This window comes from Cyanistes caeruleus, chromosome 2 (assembly GCF_971803275.1).
Source record: "Cyanistes caeruleus chromosome 2, bCyaCae1.hap1.1, whole genome shotgun sequence".
NCBI lineage: Eukaryota > Metazoa > Chordata > Aves > Passeriformes > Paridae > Cyanistes > Cyanistes caeruleus.
The window spans coordinates 69,621,855-69,639,686 of NC_141702.1; the positions used below are offsets into that span (position 1 = coordinate 69,621,855).

The window sequence follows — 17,832 nt, forward strand, 5'->3', positions numbered from 1 at the left end:
CTCATTGTCCTTAATTATTGCCTTTTTAATATTACTGTCTGTAAAAAAAAACAACACCCACAAGTCTGAGACAAGTCTGAGGTACTTTTTTCTTGTTTTTCCTTTTCTGGGAAAGCTGAGGTTCTTGTAACCTTCATCTGTCATCTGGGCATACTGCCTGTGACCAAGAAGGCAGGAGGAACATCATTTATTCATTTCTAGCAAGATCTGCTAGCTAAGGTAACAGAGAAGTATGATGCTTCTCTTGCTGCCTTGAATTCACCTCTTTGCATCAAGGCCTGGTGATTTCCAGCCACACCTGAGCTACTGCCGAGGAGGAATCTCGCTCTTGCCAGTTTTGGTACTGATCTTCTGTAGAATTTTGATCTACACTGATCTACAGGAATAGGATCTGACATAAACTGTCTTCAGGCAACATCTGTAAGCATAGTGGGCTGTGAAGCCAAGATATGAGGGGAGATGCAGCCTGCTCAAGGTTGGGAGCTGGGTTGTGACTTGCATTTTGGTCCAGTTCTTATTGAGGAGGACTCCCTTGGAGTGCAGTTTGCTGAAATTTTCATCCTACTCACTGAAGACTACTGTGTCTACCATTCCAAGAGGTTTCTTGCTTTTAAACTCTTATTTTGGAATTCACATGTAAGCATAGAAGTTATTTTTCTTTTTGAGCAAACACCATGCTATTATCCGTGCTTGAGGTGAGATGATCACATTTTTATTTAAGCAGTGCCGCTTCAAATCTGAAGAAATGAGAAGTCAAAAATGAGTCTTCTTCACCTTGGAGATCCCAGCATCCCAGTTCTCAAAGGAGAAATCAAGATTCTAAATTTTTAACTCTGCATTTTAAATAAATCTGCAGATGGATGTCAGAGGCATTCTTTCTGTGACTAGGATATGTTTGATAATAAAAGCATTTTTAGTTAACTTGCACTCATTTGGGAAGTAAGGACTGTTGATTGTTTGGTCTTTCTTGGCAGCAGGACTATATTTTTACCTGGTGTTTCCAAAGAGCTCTCTGAAAAGGTTTGGGGGGCAGGGGGGAGTAGGATTCTTCACTGAAAATCACATCAGTGATTGAGATTCAGCCGTGGGACTGTGCGTGGACTCTGCTAAATGTGATTAATTTTTTTCATACATGTAATACTACTTAAGTTTATGGATTTGACAGAAAGAGTGTGTTAGCCTCAGCTTTAACCAGCATCTAAGCACTTTGACAGTTTATGTTGTGAAGCCTAGTGTTGTAGGCTGTAATAGCTTGATTTGGCTTTCAGTCAGTGACAACCTGGAAAAGCAGCTGCCTTAGTTGGGTAGGAAGCAATTCCCTCCTCTCCTTATTCATTGTAGATTACTCAGCGGGTACAAGTACTGTATGTACTGTACAGCCAATGTACTGAACTAGGATGTGCTAATCATCCAGTTTTTTTTTAATTCTGCCATTCTTCTGCTCCTTAAAGTTGACTTTCCTGTTTCCCCTTTTGGTCAAGTATGCCATGTAATGGCCTGTTCTTTAAACTCATAAGTTTGAGCAGAAATCCTAAATGACTATGAATGGTTCTTATCACAAGGTAATTTCAGTATCAGTCTGGAATTCAGAATAACTCTGTGTGTGCATGCTCACATTCTTTAGGGTATCTGGACTGAAGTTAGTTAAACTTGATACTCACCTTCATTAGTTGGGTTTGTTGGTTTTTTTAAATGCTCTGGAACAGTGACATTAAGAACTGTGGAACTTTTTTTTGTTTTAAAGAGTAAATAGAAAGTGCGGAAGCTGTACAGCATTATGCTAAAGGATCTTGTTAACTCCTGAGATTCAGGTGATGTGTGTCTTTGATAAAGGTCTCTGAATGGTAGTGTTCAGTGGAGCCTGACTTGTAGTCAAAGGGAATGGTACAAATCTCTAGCCTGTTAGAGGGATCTCCTTATGGTATCACATGTTAACCAGAAGAAGCAGAGAAATACAGAGAAACTGTACTTCTTCTGACAGAACAGTGATGTTCTGAATTATGTGTGCTTTGTATGTAATTAAAACTTCTTTGGGGCCTATGGTGCCAGTTCCTTCTGTTGTAATTTTAATCTTCAGCTCCCAGTGCAAAGAACAGTTCATTGTGTACGTGTTGGAGGTGACTTTCTTCTGCACTGTGTTCCCAGTAATTAGAGGGTGCATATTTAAAAAGCATCTAGGTTGTTGAAACTGTATGTCATGATGGTACAACATCACAAGACATATTATTCTTGAATGTTTCAAATGTTCAAAGCTAAGACTTGTTAGTCTCAAAACTTCTTTCCTCCAGAAATCTGCATGTGAAAGTGCAAATTTCTATCTAAGTTTGTTGAAACATTACTTCATATGCAAATTTTATACTTTACAGTAAACCACTGAAATTAAATGTGCAGCAAAATTTTGGGTCCTGGAGAGTAATGTATGTCATGGGGAGGGATTACAAAAAAAAAAACCCCAAAAAAGAAATTAGGCAAACTAGAATCCCAGAATCCCCATCTAATATTTAAGTATTTGAGTATCAGACTAATTTTTCTCCTTTCTTTGATCACAGGAAAAAAAAAATTCATTCTGCCTTTTTACCAGCTACAGATAGTATACTGGACCTTTTCAGTGAATTTGCCAAGGCTTGCTAGCTCCTTGAGGTCACTTGTCCTTCTGAGGAAAGTAGCACCTTTACTAGTACAAATCGAGTCTGGACAAGTATGCTTTCTTCCTTGTTTCTCCTCCAGCACTTCTGTGGAGGTTGACTATGCAGTCTCTGAGAGTATGTTGTGGTGCATTTTATCTAGTAAGCAGCACATAGGAATGTAGTAGTATCAGTACATACTCTGATGCAAGGTGCTCTTCTTTGTCTTCATTTTGGTAAGGCAAGGGGATTTTCTTTATGAATGCATCACAGGTTTTCATATGAAACCTGATTTTAAAAAAAATAAGTAAATAATAATTCCTTATTAAATCCCCAGTCTTGATTTTCAAAGAAATCTGTGTAACCTCTTTTAGGAGCAGCTCCCCATATTATCTCCTTCCTCTCCACTCTCATCTGCTCACCTTAGGGTGGTGAAGACATGTGAAAGACAGCACTGCAGTAAAACAAAGCATGTCCTCTGAAAGGACATGCTTCTTGTAATGAGAGCTGAAAAACTTTTTTGTAATATTTTTGGGTTAATTTTGTTTTGTGAACAGACTGTCCAAAGTAAGATTAGTGGTGAGGTAGGTGTTCATATGTTAACAGGTGCAGTTCTGGAAAGAGGCTCTAGTCTGAGTCATACACCCCATTTTAGATGCCACTTTCAGGGTGCTTCTCTGTCTTGCAGTGGAGGAGATTTTAATTTAGGGTCAGGTTGTCAACTGTGGCTCAGAATGTATCTTTTTTGCAGAATCTGTTTCAGCCTGGGGTCCAGTTGTCCCAGGTTTAGGTAAACCATATGCATCCAATATGTGAGTAGTGAAAGGAGCTGTGTGATGCAAAGGTGTGAAGAGTGGGCAGCTGATTGCTTGGAAAAGATGTGAGATTTCTGTGGCTTCCTCGAAGGGTCTGTCTGCTGTTTTGGGTGCAGTCAGGAGTAAAGCAGGAAATGCTCTGGCCAGCAACTGTGACTGTCACACATTAATGTTCCAGTTTGTGCTCCTTCAGATGAGTGCTTGCTTGACCACTGTTTCTAATACATGATGTTTAGGACTCTGTGGTTTGGGCAGGTATTCTCTTTTCAGATTCTGCAACTTCTCTCCTTTGGTTCAGTGTGCCCCCATGTCTATCAGCTCCTGCCCCAACAGTTGCCATGAATCTCAGACAGTGTGGGCTGTGCACAGACTTTGCATAGGAGGAAGATTAATTTCTTATTGGAGATGCATAAGAATGAGTGAATACGAATTTGGTATTCTAGCAATGTGGCTGAGGCAGAAAGGACACTGTCAGAATCCTCACTTTTCACCATGTGTTTGTCTGGTCCTTGTGCTGTTCTCCTGCGTGTATTTAAATCTAATAAAACACTCCTGCATTTCTCTGGGTCACGAAGTCCATTTGGCAGGCACTTCATGGTATTTCTTGTGCAAAACATGTCTTTATCTTCAAGAAAAATTGTTTCAAATAGGGTTTCCCACAGTCTCGGAATATGTTTTTTTTCTGTGTGATCAAGTACTCTGCAGAATTGCATTTCAGTTTTGAACCTGTTTACTGATGGTTCACCTGGTAATGATAGTGTAATAGTACAATGACAGTGGTGTCTGCAGCAGTGTAGGCAGTCTTGGTACATCACAGTCTGCATGGCCTGCTGTGAGATTTTGTGATTTTTATTATCACATGGAGGGGAAAAAATCAGAACAATTTGTTTTGGGAAGCTGTTTTTCAGACTGCTGCTATTTAATTTTTCACTGTATTATTATGTGAAATTTTAGTAGAATACAGTATTTAGCTTCTGAAATCCCTCGTATAGCTCATAACTTACAGTAAGTAGGAAAGGAAGTTGGAAACTTGCATGTTTTTCCCTAAATCTTTTGAATTTATGTTAATATTGTGGTTATAATTGGCAGTGGTTGTGAAGAAGCTGAATTAGGACTGTATATTGCATATATCAAAATGACCAAGTAAGCCCAGCTGGAAAGCCAGCATGGTAATTGTGCTCAACTGGATCTTGTACAATTTTTTTTGAGTGTGGTTTGGTTTTTTGGGTTTTTAGAAGTTGATTTTTTCCCCTCTATTTTTATGTTTGCCTAGGAGGATCAGAATTTGTTTGTATGTAAATTTAGGTCAAAGTTAATACCAACTATTTTTTAACTGAACTTTTTCTTATGCAGATGGTTCTTGAATTAACAATTTAAGTATCAAAGCAACTTACTCTTATTAGGAGTAAAAAAAAAATTGTTTTAAAATGATTCTTGAGTTTTTCAGGAATACACAATTTGGCAAGCACAGTGCTGTAGTTACAGTATATTCTTACTAAGAATGTACTTCTTCGGTCTTGGATTTGTACTTAACAGGTCCAGTCTTGAATAACAAGATGCCTGTTGTTAATATCTTGTTGCTATTTAGTATGTTTTTGTCTTGTATCACCCTGATACAAAATGGAAACCTTTAACAGAAAAGGGACTGAAAAACATGACTGTGAAGTCAGTGACTCAGAGTTGGTGACTCCCAAGGGTTGCTCACTCCAGATAACTCTTGCAGTCACTTGGGATCAAAAGAGTTTATTTTTATTAACTGGTCACATTTTAGGTGAAATGATTTATCTTATTGTTAAGGCTTTACAATGTATAAATAGGAAGTACATATTTTAAAAGTGTGTACAGATTTCTCATTCAGGTAATTTGTTTTACCTGCATACATGGATTACTGCTGTTCTGTGCAGACTGGAAAATAGGTTTTGCATTTACCCTTCAGTGTAAAAAGATGTTAATCGTCTGAACCTTAGCTGAAACTTCACAGACGTGAGAATTCCACAGATTACTTGATTCAAAATCCAATTCTGGTTTTATATGGCTACTAATTCTCTTTTTCCTCAGTTAAATTTTTATTGTGATTGTTCTCTTAAAATGTTAAATGTATACTATTTCTTTTTCTGTTTAGGTATGATGAATGGATAAAAGCAGACAAGATAGTGAGACCAGCTGATAAAAATGTACCAAAAATTAAGCATCGAAAGAAAATAAAGGTAGTTTTTCTCTCTTTTCTCTCTTGTTGCTCCCAGCATTGGTTTGATACCTAGTTAAGTAATCCCAGCCTCCCTTCCTGACCTTTTGATTGGCCTACAAATGCTTATCAGGCAAAGCAACTTCATAGCCTTGTAAACATGGATACTCCTTTTCATCATGGTTTTGGCTTTTTCTCCTTGAGGTGAGGAGGGGAAGCTTCTCTTTCCTGAGTTTTTAATTAAATGCATGTAGTCATTTACAAAGAACAAATGAGAAGGATACAGATTATTGTCAGTGTTGGGAGCCAGCTTGAGGGAGTTAAATTTTAGAGTTCTCTGATTTTGCAGAGCAAACGTATGGACCAATCCATGTGCATGGGACTCAGTATATTGTCAAGATTTCTTTCAAAATTGATTCTTCCACAACTGATACTTAGGCTTAGATGATGACGTATTTTTTGGACAGTGGGCTTGCAAGGAAGCTTTTCCTTCTGCCACTGCTGAGCCTGGCATCCTGCAGTGCCACTGCTCCTGGAGCACTGCTTGTGTTTGTCTTCCCATTGTTTTAGTGTTGACAAAGTCCCTGTCTTCAGTAGAAAGGCCTTGGCATGGAGTGTAGAAAAGTGTTTGTAGTCCTTTAAACAAAGAGGAGAGCTTTCCTATACAGATTCAATGTTTAAGATAACTGTAAGCATTGTTTAATTGTAATCCATGGTAAGATGTGTGCTCCATTGAGAAGAGTTTTTGTATCTTTTTTTCCACCTAGAATAAAACTGACAGAGAGAAGGAAGAGAAGTATTCTCCTAAACCTTGTAAATTGCGACGTTTGTCAAAACCCCCCTTTCACACCAGCACATCACCAGAGACTGGGTCCAAACTTGAAAGCACTGAAGCCAAAAATACTGAACAAGCTCCAGTTAAATCAATAGAAATTACTTCTATCATTAATGGGCTACAAGGTATTGCACTTAAAAGCTCTTTCTGGTTCTGTAAATGGACTTTAGACAGGAGTAAATGACAATGTAGAATAAGTGATGTAACTAAATGCTTGAGTCTGTCTGGCTAATTACAACATCATCTTCAGAAGTAACCCTTGGACAAAACGATGTTGGCAGTTTCTGTGAGTTCAGTCTGTTAACAGTCTTTTACAGTCAATTACATTTTGTGTTGCCATCCTTTTTTGTTTGTTTGTTTGTTTGTTTGACATAGAGCAAAGCATTTTTACTCCCTAATTTCTAAATTTTTAATTTTTGATTTACCTAAGCTATAGGACCCATTATTAATGCATGTCTGTTGTTGCTAGGACTATGTTTCCCTGCCCACACATTTACAGCAGCATTTTAATACCTACTTACTTCTCTTCATTCTTAGTTTAGAGCATGCTTCCAGAGAAACAAATCATGTATGGTGTAGGTAGTTTGGGTAACCACAAACTTTTGTGGAAGCTGTGTGAATTTAATAATCATTCCAGCTTATTTGAACTTGGATGACACTGGCCACTGAGTTCCAAAACTGTAGGTAGAATAACAATCAACGTAATTTATTATGCTTCATTTCCTTAGGAAATGAGAAACAAACCCAATTAGCGGTGACACTTTCATTAGTGTGATAATTAATCTGTAATTAACTTTACAAATCGAGGAGTTACATATATATATATATATATTTATATATATATTTGAGCCAGTTCCTGTGTTTCTCCTTGAATCCGTATCTTTTCTCACTGTATGAGATTGCTGTTGATTCCTTCTGGATTATATATCTTTGTTCTTCTCTGTTCCTTTATTGCTGACCCTGAATTTTCTTGCAGTTGTCCTACACTCTTCTTGTCCATTTGTTTCCCTAAGTGCCTTTATGTATTGTTTTCATTTCTTTTTTCCAGGCTGATCATCATTGGTTTGTTAGAGAGTTTCCAATGTGTGTGTTGTTGTTCTGTCCTTTAGACTCTGGATTTTCCAGGGAAAATGATGTCTGTATTATGGGCTTTGATAAAAAGGCAGATAATGGTAGTATTTGTAACTCATAAGAAATATGTAAGGGCATATTCATATATTCAGTTCCTGGTCTGGGTAATAGTGCAGAAGTTTGTATTTATGGATTAATGCATTCTGTGCTTTCTCTACCTCTTCAGAGATTCTTGGAGATGCACTGTGTAACAGAGAATCTTCATAGTTTCTAATCTAGCCATTGTACCATGAGTTCTGAACTCTTCAGGAGGTACCATTTAAGAGAGAGACTGCTAGAGATCCGTGTAGCATGTCTTCATATCTGTACAGTTTCCTTTAGTTGTTTTTTTGGTTTTTCTTTTTAACAGTTCTTTGTAACCAGAATGAAGACAAACTTTTCTTGTTTTGTTTTTGTTTTGTTTGGATTTTTTTTAATTAGCTTCTGAAAGTTCTGATGATAGTGAGCAAGAAGATGACCAAAGTGCCCCGAATTTACATGCTGATGGGAAAGAGGAATCTCAGCCTGAAGCTGTAAGCCAAGATAAAAATGAACTCCGTCTAAAAGAACAGAGTGGTTCATCCCTCCCAGAAGAAACAAAAGCTCTTACAGATGCAGTAGTACCCAAGTCTGTATCCAAATCTCCTGAAAGATTGCGGAAAGAGATGGAAGAGTTATCTGAAGATAGTGACTCTGATGGAGAAGACGAAGCCACAAAGAAGAGAAAGGATGGAAAGAAGGAGATCGTGGATAAAACAGCAAAACCACAAGTGAAGCGTGGTAAGAGAAGACACTGTGTTGCAGAGGAGTCCTTAAAGACCGTGTCACCTAATAGAAAGGATGAGAAGTCCAAAAACAAAGACTCCCTTAGTTTAGAAAATAGCAGTAACAGCTCCTCTGATGAAGATGAGGAAGACAAATCTAAACTGAAAATCACTCCAACGAAAAAGTACAATGGACTAGAGGAGAAAAGGAAATCTTTACGGACAAGTACTTTCTACTCTGGATTTTCTGAAGTGGGAGAGAAAAGAATAAAGCTTCTAAATAACTCTGATGAAAGACTCCAGAACACCAGAGCGAAGGATCGAAAAGATGTGTGGTCAAGTATCCAAGGACAATGGCCGAAGAAAACGCTGAAGGAGCTGTTCTCAGACTCTGATACTGAGGCTGCTGCCTCTCCTCCACATGCTGCTCCTGAGGATGCTGCGGCAGAGCAGCAGCTTCAGACTCTCGCAGAAGAAGGCATTTCTTTGCCTAACTGTGAACTTGAAAAATCTTTGCCGGCAAGTGTGGATGTTAAGCCTGTTGAGGAGAAACCAACTGAAGTGGGTGAGAAGAAAGTTGAATTTCCAAGCAGCGGCAGCAATTCAGTGCTAAATACACCTCCTACAACTCCTGAGTCACCTTCCTCTGTAACTGTGACAGAGTCCAGTAGACATCAGTCCAGTGTCACTGTCTCTGAGGCATTGCCACCAAATCAAGAAGAGATTCGAAGCATCAAAAGTGAAACAGATAGCACAATAGAGGTGGACAGTGTGGCAGGGGAGCTCCAAGACCTCCAATCTGAGGGAAATATTTCTCCAACAGGTTTTGATGCCAGCGTCAGCTCCAGTAGTAGTAATCAACCAGAGCCAGAGCATGCTGAAAAAGGTAATAAAGGAAAGGGTGAACAGAGCTGTCTCCAACCTAACTAGCTCTTATTTCTAACATTGCTGATGTGTTTTCATGCTGTTTTGGTTATGGTGAAGGGAAGTTAGTTGTTGCAGGAAGTAGTAGCCTGCTGTCCATTTCAGATGTGTGGAAATGGCATAATCATCTCATGAATCTGTCATGAAAATGTAATCTGCTAGCAAGTTTATTGGCCTTTTGTTAGCAATTGTGGTGGTTTCACTGAGGGACAAAGGATAAAAGAATGAAGTTTATACTAGATATGGCAAAAAAGCCCAGAGCAAACTGTAATAGCTTGTGTAGGGGAGAATTTATTGTAGCAAGAGGGAAGCATTTTCAACACCCTCCTTAGAAGCAGGAGCTGCTTTTCTTGCATAAAATTTAATTCTCTGTAAGTTGTTTGTTTTGGAGAAAACCCTCTTGCTTCTCAGGTGCTTAAGCAGTCATTTCTAATCTTTATTTTTCTAGAACATTAACTTCATAAGATTCAAGTCAAGCTGATAAAGCATTAACCTTTTCAGCTATGTTTCACTTTCATATGTGATTTTTCAGATTGAAATTCCTTTTCTGAAACCACTAGAGAATGGGGGATAATAAACTCTTGTGCACATGATGTCACTGTAGTGCTGCCTTCTTTTTAACTGCTGGCAAGGCAAGATCCAAAAGCTTTTTTTTGAAAGTGACTGGCTGTTTTGCAGTTTATCAGAAGTATAACTACTTTCACTGTGTTGTAGTGGCTAAAAGTTACGAACACAGAGGATGAAAATACATTTTGTCTACAATCCTGAGACAGAAGTGTTTTTTTTTTAATCTCAGTGGATTTTGGCTAACAATTAGCTAATTTTTTTCCAAAATGCCCTTAAAGGTGTGTTCAGCTTTCTGTTGGAAATGTTCTTCTGAAAGTATGCAGCAAAATATGTTTCCTTAAAGGAGACAATTGGGAGTAGGTGAATTGAGGTGAATTTATTGAGGTTGCCCTCAATAAATACACCTGTATTGCTTTGCTAGTTAGAGCTGTGTTGGTTTAGAACTTAAGTTGCTTGGGTTTTTTTATATGAAAGTAGTTTATTGCCACTTAAAAGAAGTTTTACACTATTGTAAAAGAGTATTTTTACATGCATTAGACTTCAACTTTCTCTCTGATTTTGTCAGCATGTCACCTGTTTCAGAAAATTTGGCTCCTTAATTTAAATTGTTTTATTCCAGGGGTCTTTTTTAATCTGTAAGTCACATGGTTCTGAAACAACGTTTGAAGAAGTCATAAAACACTCTCTTTTAGCAGGTGTACTAGAATCCTTCCTTGTTCCTTTTCTACTTTTTCCCCTTGTGGTCACAAATACCAGTAGGATTTTTCCCTTGTTTTTTGTTTGCCTTTCCTTTCTTATTGTTTGTTTTTCTTTTTAACATTATCTAGGATTTTTTTTAACAATTCAATCAATGTAATTACTGATCACAGATTATGGCTTTGTGTTTTTTTTCTCGCAGCTTCCAAGTACAGCAAACTTTTAAAAACAATTTTTAGTCCCAGTTGGTCTTGATAACTTTTTTAATAAATGCATTCTTATTCAATTTACTGTATTAAAAAATAGTAAATCTATGTGGTTCAAGAGAAATTCTGGTGATGCATATGGGAAAGTAATTTTTAATCATCATACATGTGCACTCTGTGCAAAGAAACTTTGTCTGCCTTCCATATTCTTGTCAATATAAGTAGAAAACTGAGGTGCATTAAGGTTAGCCAGGAACAGTTGCATTGTTGTCTACAAACTGAAGCTTTGAAGTGTTTTGTGGGAGAAGTGCAAGCACTTATTTAATTTCTGTTTCTTTCTTTTTTACTTTCTTTTCCCAATTATAGTCTGTACAGGCCAAAAAAGACTTAAAGATGCTCAGGGAGGAGGCAGCTCCTCAAAAAAGCAGAAAAGAAGCCACAAAACATCTGTGAGCAGCAAAAAGAAGAGTAAAACTAGTAAGTACAGCACCTTAGTGTGAAATAAAAGGTGTGAAAGTAGCGTGTCATTTGTTCAACTGATTGTAGGAGATGAAGTCTGTAAATAAAAAATGCATTAGGACAAAATGTTCTCATCAGGGAATTCTTAACAGTGTTTAAATGAAGAAACTGCTCTACCTAAACACCGAAGTGTTTTTAAATGTCTTGTACTATTTCTGGGCCTATTTCTAAGAGTTCCTTTGTACTGTGTAATTCAGAAAAGCCAAGAAAAGAGGGTATTATACACATGGCAGAATTGGGACAGGTATCTCTGTATCATGATAGCTGCCTGCTTTAGAGAGGCGACTTGGACCTGAAGGAAATTATACTCTGTATTTTCTGCAAGATGAATTTTTAGAGGTTAATATCTGTATACTATGCCAAATACGAGAATAATTCCAGAAGAATACAGATTCTGGTTTTCTTCCTGTGCTGTCTGTTACATCTACGGTAAATAATGCAGCCTTTGCAGTTTTTTGTAGTTGTAGAAGTTAATTGGAATAGAAACCACTGTACTGGGTAAGGGAAGCATAATAAAAGAAGAGTTGTGTTAGGGGTTGTTGGGAGACAAGAAGATCAATTACTGTTTCATTTCACTGTTAATAAAAAAATACCAGGAAACAGCTAGAAACTGAAGTCTGGAGGATAACTGTAAAAAATGGAGTTAAAGGAAGGCTAAAAAGCATATGCCATGCCTTTTTTCCTCTCTCTGGCCAGCTTCCCTCCCCTCTTTCTATTAACAGCTTTTAGTAAAAGTCTGTATTTGGTGCTCTGGTATTTGCTTTTACCCCAGCTGTGTTTCATGTTCATTGATCTCCTCTTTATATTTTCTCATCCTTTTTAATTCTATTTCACTGATCTCCTCCTTTTATAATCCTTATTCCCGCCCTTGTCCCAGAAATTAAAGTAACAAAACAAACTGAATTTTCAGAACAAATACACCATTTTTAGCCTTGCCTTTATTCCCTTGGATTTGGTGAATTTACCCCTTTTTCTCAACCTATGTCTTCATCAGGATGTGAAGCTTCAAAGTTACTACCACGTAGTTCTTTGGTGGGCTCTTTTTGTTAGACTTCAGGCACTACTGGATGTAATAAGCAAAATAAATAGATAAAATGTGATTCAGCTGTAAGCAAAAAAAAACAAAAGCTTTCAGCAAAATTCTGGTGTACCTGTTAAATTGCTTTTGTGGCACCTTCAGCTCTTGCCTTTGCATTAAACCAACACCAACAAGCAACTGGCCAAGCTCTTTCACACTGCATGTCTTGGGTATTGAGTTTCTCCTGTGCAGATCACCAGATCACAAAGGCCAAAGAGTTCAGGGCTCATTTTGTCAACACCTGGGGCAGGTACAACTAAGGCATACATTTTTATTAATAAATATAAATTCAGTGTGTTTTTAAAAAACTACTGTAACAGTTGAGGTTCTGCAGATTTCCTAGGCTTTTTATTTCACTGCTTTGCTAGACTTGTGTTGAATTACAGTCTCTTGTGTCTGCTTTCAACTCTTTCGTTGAAAGAGTTTCAACAAGAAATTTTCAACAGTTCTATTTTAGTAATGCTAAAAAACTTCATTCTTTCAATCATTACTCATAAATCCTGTCTTTTAGATAGATTATTTTGTTACTCTCCTTTGAGTGGTTTGATTAAAAACCTGTGTTCAGTTCAGCCTGTTCCTTTATAGTTAAAAGTTTCTTCAGCATGAGGTATAGTTCTCCCATTTTGTGTCAGTGCAAGATCTTTTTCCAAAATTAAAAAAATTTATCATCATATCTGAGGAATTTGTAGAGTATGTCACACATGTTCAGATTATTGATAGTGATTTTAGTAGAGCAAAGTTAAAATAAAGGTGACATAAGGCTAAGAAAAGGCTGTGTTTGCTCTGATTTCTGCTATACATGTCCTAAAAATACAGTTAAAGATCTGTCTGTAACTGTTAGCTCTAAAATGGGATGGAGGTTTATATATATGTTGAATACTGCATTAGAAATTGATGTTAGAAATTAGATGTAATTAGGAGATAGACCATAATGATCAGTCTTGTGAACTCTTAGAAAAAGCACAGCCCCATGATGTGGTTCGTTTTGGCCCTGCTTTATACCTGGTTTGTGCTTCAGTGATGCAGAGAGCATCAAGCCAAGCTGCTGCACCAGGATGGACTCTGTTGTTTGAAAGTAAAGGATTTGGGTCAAATAAATTCCTGTTGTATGAAAATCAGAACACAAGTTGCTTGTGACAAGCTTTAGTTTGGGCTTTGTTTTGTAACGATGTCTTCTTGTTTCTTCAGCAAACAGCAGCGACAGTGATGAACTATCTGCTGGTGAAAGTGTGTCCAAGTCTCAGCCAGCAAAATCGGTTTCTACTGGCATGAAATCTCACCAAACCAAATCACTCACAAGAACACAGTCTCCAGGAAAATGTGGTAAAAATGGAGAGAAGGAGTCTGATCTCAAAGAACAGAATAATCGTTTGCCCAAAGTTTACAAGTGGAGTTTTCAAATGTGTAAGTATTTTCTTGAAAACTCACCTAGTATCATCTTGTGGCATAGTGTAAAAAGGCTTTTTGAATGTTCTGTATTTTGGCTTTTTTGTTCCCATCCTGAATTTGCAATTGCAACACAGGGAGCTGCCTGTGTCACACTCTCCCAGGACTGTTCTTAGATCTGACTCCTGAGGTGTCTTGCTATTTTTGTTGTGGTGTGCATACCTGTCATTCTGGCATGAACATTACCTGCTCTGTGTGCTTCTTCTGTTGATATTTCTTTGCTGTTTATTCCTCTAGTTCTTTTTCAGACATTTAGGTGATTGATTTGTAATTTTTTCCCCATCCATTTTGCATTAGTGAACCAGCACATGTTGAACTTCCACTCTGTTTCAGTCAAGCTAGTGTTCTAGCCAGGGGTGAGCAGTGTGGAAAAGCTCCCACATTTGCCTATCTGAAAAACAGATCAGTGGCTTATTAATTCACTGATACTAGTGCAATTTACCAATTGAATCTGACTTTGCTGGGTTGTTTTTTGGTTTTTTGTTTTTTTTTTCTCCCCAACCTTGCACCTCAGCATTAGTCTACTTCCAGAAGTATTTTTTCCCAGTAGTTCTCCACAATCCAGTTACATTCTTGTGCTCCTCAGGAGTATGTAATGTAGAAGGTCTTTATTGTCACTTACTGTCCTGTTGAGATTCATTGAACACATTTGAATGGCTTTTTTTCCTTCCTTTCTTTTTACCCTGCTACACTCCACAAGCTAAAGTTGCTTGGCAGAAGTTGGTCTACGGAGTGCTGTTTGACACATTTCCTTTTGTAGCCAAGTCAGACACTTGAGCTTTTTCCCACAGCCTAATATAGTTGTGGCTTTTGGTCCTTTGGTGCTGCCCTCATTAAAGGTTGTTGCAGTGCATTTAACAGTAGTTTAAATGATTCTTAAATGCTTTAGAATGGAGTGTCTCCAGTGTGGCTTCCCTGGATTGAACCAAGAGTTTCTCCTGCCTGTACCAAACTGTGGGGAGCTCCCAGCTGGGAACACCAGAGGAGCAGCTCCTGTGCTGGCCATGTCCAGCAAGGTTGTCCTGTATGGGTTTTCCCAATGGCACAAATGCCAGGGACTCCACCAGAGCCACCCCACAACTGTGCACATTCCTGTTGTAACCTGCTTGTTTTGTACCAACACAAGTCAGGCAAGGCTGACCTCTACAGTGTCTGGGGTCAAACTGAGCTCCAGGAAGGACTGAAAGCAGCAGGCTCAGAGCTTGTTTTTTAGCCCTGATGTTTTCATCCGTTGTGGGAGGGTTTCTTTGGGGTTTTTTTATCCTTTTTCTCCTTATGGGGAAGAGAATGAATTTTTTTTTCCTCTCCCAGTTCTTTAAAAAGTCCCCAAAAAGCATATGGTGGTATCTTGTAAAGAATAATAAAAAATGAACAAATTTGGGGTGATAAAGAGCAGCTGTTGCTGCTGTTGTTTCTTATGTTTGCTGTCCACTACCTCAAATAACATCACTAAGATTTGAGTACCTTCCACTTCGCTGACATCCAGAAGTGTTTGGAAATGCTTCAATACAATAGTTAACAGAGATTGTTTAACTTGCAGCTGACTTGGAAAATCTGACTAGTGCCGAGCGGATAACAGTTCTCCAAGAAAAATTGCAAGAAATCAGGAAACATTACCTGTCCTTGAAATCTGAGGTGGCTTCCATTGACCGAAGAAGAAAGCGCTTAAAGAAAAAAGAGCGGGAAAGTAAGTGCTGGAAACTTAAGTTCTGCTTTTAGAGAGCTTAACTGCATGTTATATTAAGGATGATTTGCAGGGAGATGGGTGTCATTAGGAGCGTGGTTTTTGTTTGGGTTTTGGGAAATGCTGTGTGCGGGTATTTTATGAGCATTAGGAGGATCAAATACCCAGTGACTGTGGATGGGGAAGAGCAATCTGTTTAATGCTCATGAGGCATAACTACTTCCTACAGGGAAAAAATATACAGAAAAGAAACTTTTCTAAGCAGTGTACAAAGGGTATTAATAACTTCTGAGTTTTCTTCAAGTTACAAATAAATTTACTGTAGTATTGCTCGTGGGCCTAGTTAGTGCTTTCCCCGTAGAATAAGGGGTTTATTCTATGCCTTCAAGTTAAATTGAGTGTTTCCTACACAAACCAGGCAGTGGAAGCTGGTTTCTTTTCCATTACAAGGCATTGGTTGCTAGAGTCAGTGTGTACCAATGCTTGCTGCTGAATGGGAAAACATGTTTACTGCTTGATTTATTAATCCCTGTAACTTGTCTTTTCCTTTTCCTGTGCAGGTGCTGCTACTACGTCATCTTCCTCCTCATCACCTTCCTCTAGTTCCATTACGGCTGCAGTTATGTTAACCTTAGCAGAACCATCTATGTCAAGTTCATCACAGAATGGAATGTCAGTTGAGTGCAGGTGACAGCAGGACTTGCCAAAGCACTTTGCACTTAATGGCTGCTGAGGGCCACTCTTTCTTTTTTTCCTTTTTTTTTTTTGTTTTTTTTTTTATACTGCACAGTGGCACAAAATTCAGACAAGCACTATTTTGTATTTAAAGTTGTTTCTTGACAAGCTAACTTTGCACTTAAGTGCACTTTTATGAAGAAAAAGTACAACAAACTGCTTTTCCTCAAGCAATAATTGTTTCCAACTTGTCTGGGAATTGTAAGTCTAGTGACTCGAAGGCCTTCCACTGTGGCAAATGGAGGCTGTTCACTGCCTGTAGAGACAGGACAATAAGTATATAGTTGTTGGGGTGATCTAAATCAATGTGGTGAGGCTTACTGTATTCCCTGGTATTTTGTTAAAGCTGGAACATTTGATATTTTTCCATTTATTTATGACAAATATTGAAAATATTTTCATTTGTACAAGCTAATTGTTTTTTAACTGCTAAGTCACCTTATAGTGGCTTTAATTGTATACGTCAAGCACATCTATTCAAAACCTGCAGTTAGTAGGATGTCTGACATCAGTCCTGATAACCAAATATGAGGATTCCTTTTAAAAAAAAAAAAGAAAAAAAAAAAAAAAAAGACTGACTAATGTTTACAGGTTTGAATTAGGCTTAAATAGGTTACTCTGGGTTTTAAGAACCCATTAATTGGAATGAAACTACTGTACTTTGCCATTTTTCTATAAAACAGTATTTTTTTTTAATTTTGATAAAATACATTATGAAAAAGAAAGAAAATGGCTAACAAACTGTATTAAATCTTAATGTATAAAGATTGTATTCAGCCAGTTTAAAGTGTATATTTATTCATAATGGATTATAACAGGTATATTTTTGTGTTTTCTTGTAAATGTTTCTTTTCCCCTTAAAGCAACAAATATTTCATTTGTAATGCTTATTTTATTACGAGCTTCTAGGAGAGGACTTTGAGAGGGAGTAAGGTGTGAGGTTATAATTTGTGGTTACTGATACCAACACTGCCACAAAAGGGTAGTTGTTTTTAAAATAACTAGCTAGCCGAGTGGTAGATGTTTAATTTTTTAAATGCCTTGTACAAATTCCAAAACCAACTTCAAAATGTTTTCACTTGTATTGATTTTATGTTGAATGAATCCCAAGCTCTCTCCTGTTAATTCTATACCTTTGTAAGACATTTGTATATTGCGGAAGTGTTCATTCAAGCTATTTAATACCTGGCACTGTTAATACACAGTACTTTATTGTACAGATTGTTTTACTGTTTTAATTGTAGTTCTGTGTACTTCTTTTGCCTGGGGAAATAGGGGCTGGCATGTTTTTCTTTGTTTTCTGGCAATACAACATGTAAGAATTTGAAGCATTTTGTTTGTAGATGCTAGAGTGTCAGAATCCTTTTCATTTGACTTTTCTAAGAAAAGCATTTTCAGTCTTCGTAGTGTGCGCTTAAGGTTATAACTGATTTTATTGAAAATGGTTTCAAAGTATTCAGAATTGTACAGGACTGTAAAAATTTGTTGACAGACATTGAAGGAAAAGCTTATAGAAAAAAGCTATAAAATATATATTAGGTTCTGCAGAAAATGGAGAGTTATGTAATATATTGTACAAATGTAAGCAAAGGCCTCTGAAATAAAATGCCATAGTTTGTGAATCCCTGATTTTGTTTCTAACAG

General features: G+C 37.6%; 1 protein-coding gene across 6 annotated transcripts in view; it reads left to right on the top strand.

The window, feature by feature from the left end:
- Window positions 1-17,817, top strand: part of ARID4B (AT-rich interaction domain 4B) — an 88,182-nt gene extending 70,365 nt beyond the window's left edge. For all 6 annotated transcript variants that reach the window (XM_086877771.1, XM_086877775.1, XM_086877773.1 and 3 more), the window contains 7 exons: window positions 5,562-5,646; window positions 6,392-6,584; window positions 8,011-9,219; window positions 11,093-11,203; window positions 13,512-13,727; window positions 15,310-15,456; window positions 16,014-17,817. In XM_086877771.1, coding sequence (XP_086733897.1) covers window positions 5,562-5,646; window positions 6,392-6,584; window positions 8,011-9,219; window positions 11,093-11,203; window positions 13,512-13,727; window positions 15,310-15,456; window positions 16,014-16,144 — 2,092 coding nt within the window. In that variant the 3' untranslated portion in view covers window positions 16,145-17,817. The remainder of the gene's footprint in view (window positions 1-5,561; window positions 5,647-6,391; window positions 6,585-8,010; window positions 9,220-11,092; window positions 11,204-13,511; window positions 13,728-15,309; window positions 15,457-16,013) is intronic.
- The last annotated feature ends 15 nt before the right edge of the window (window positions 17,818-17,832 follow it).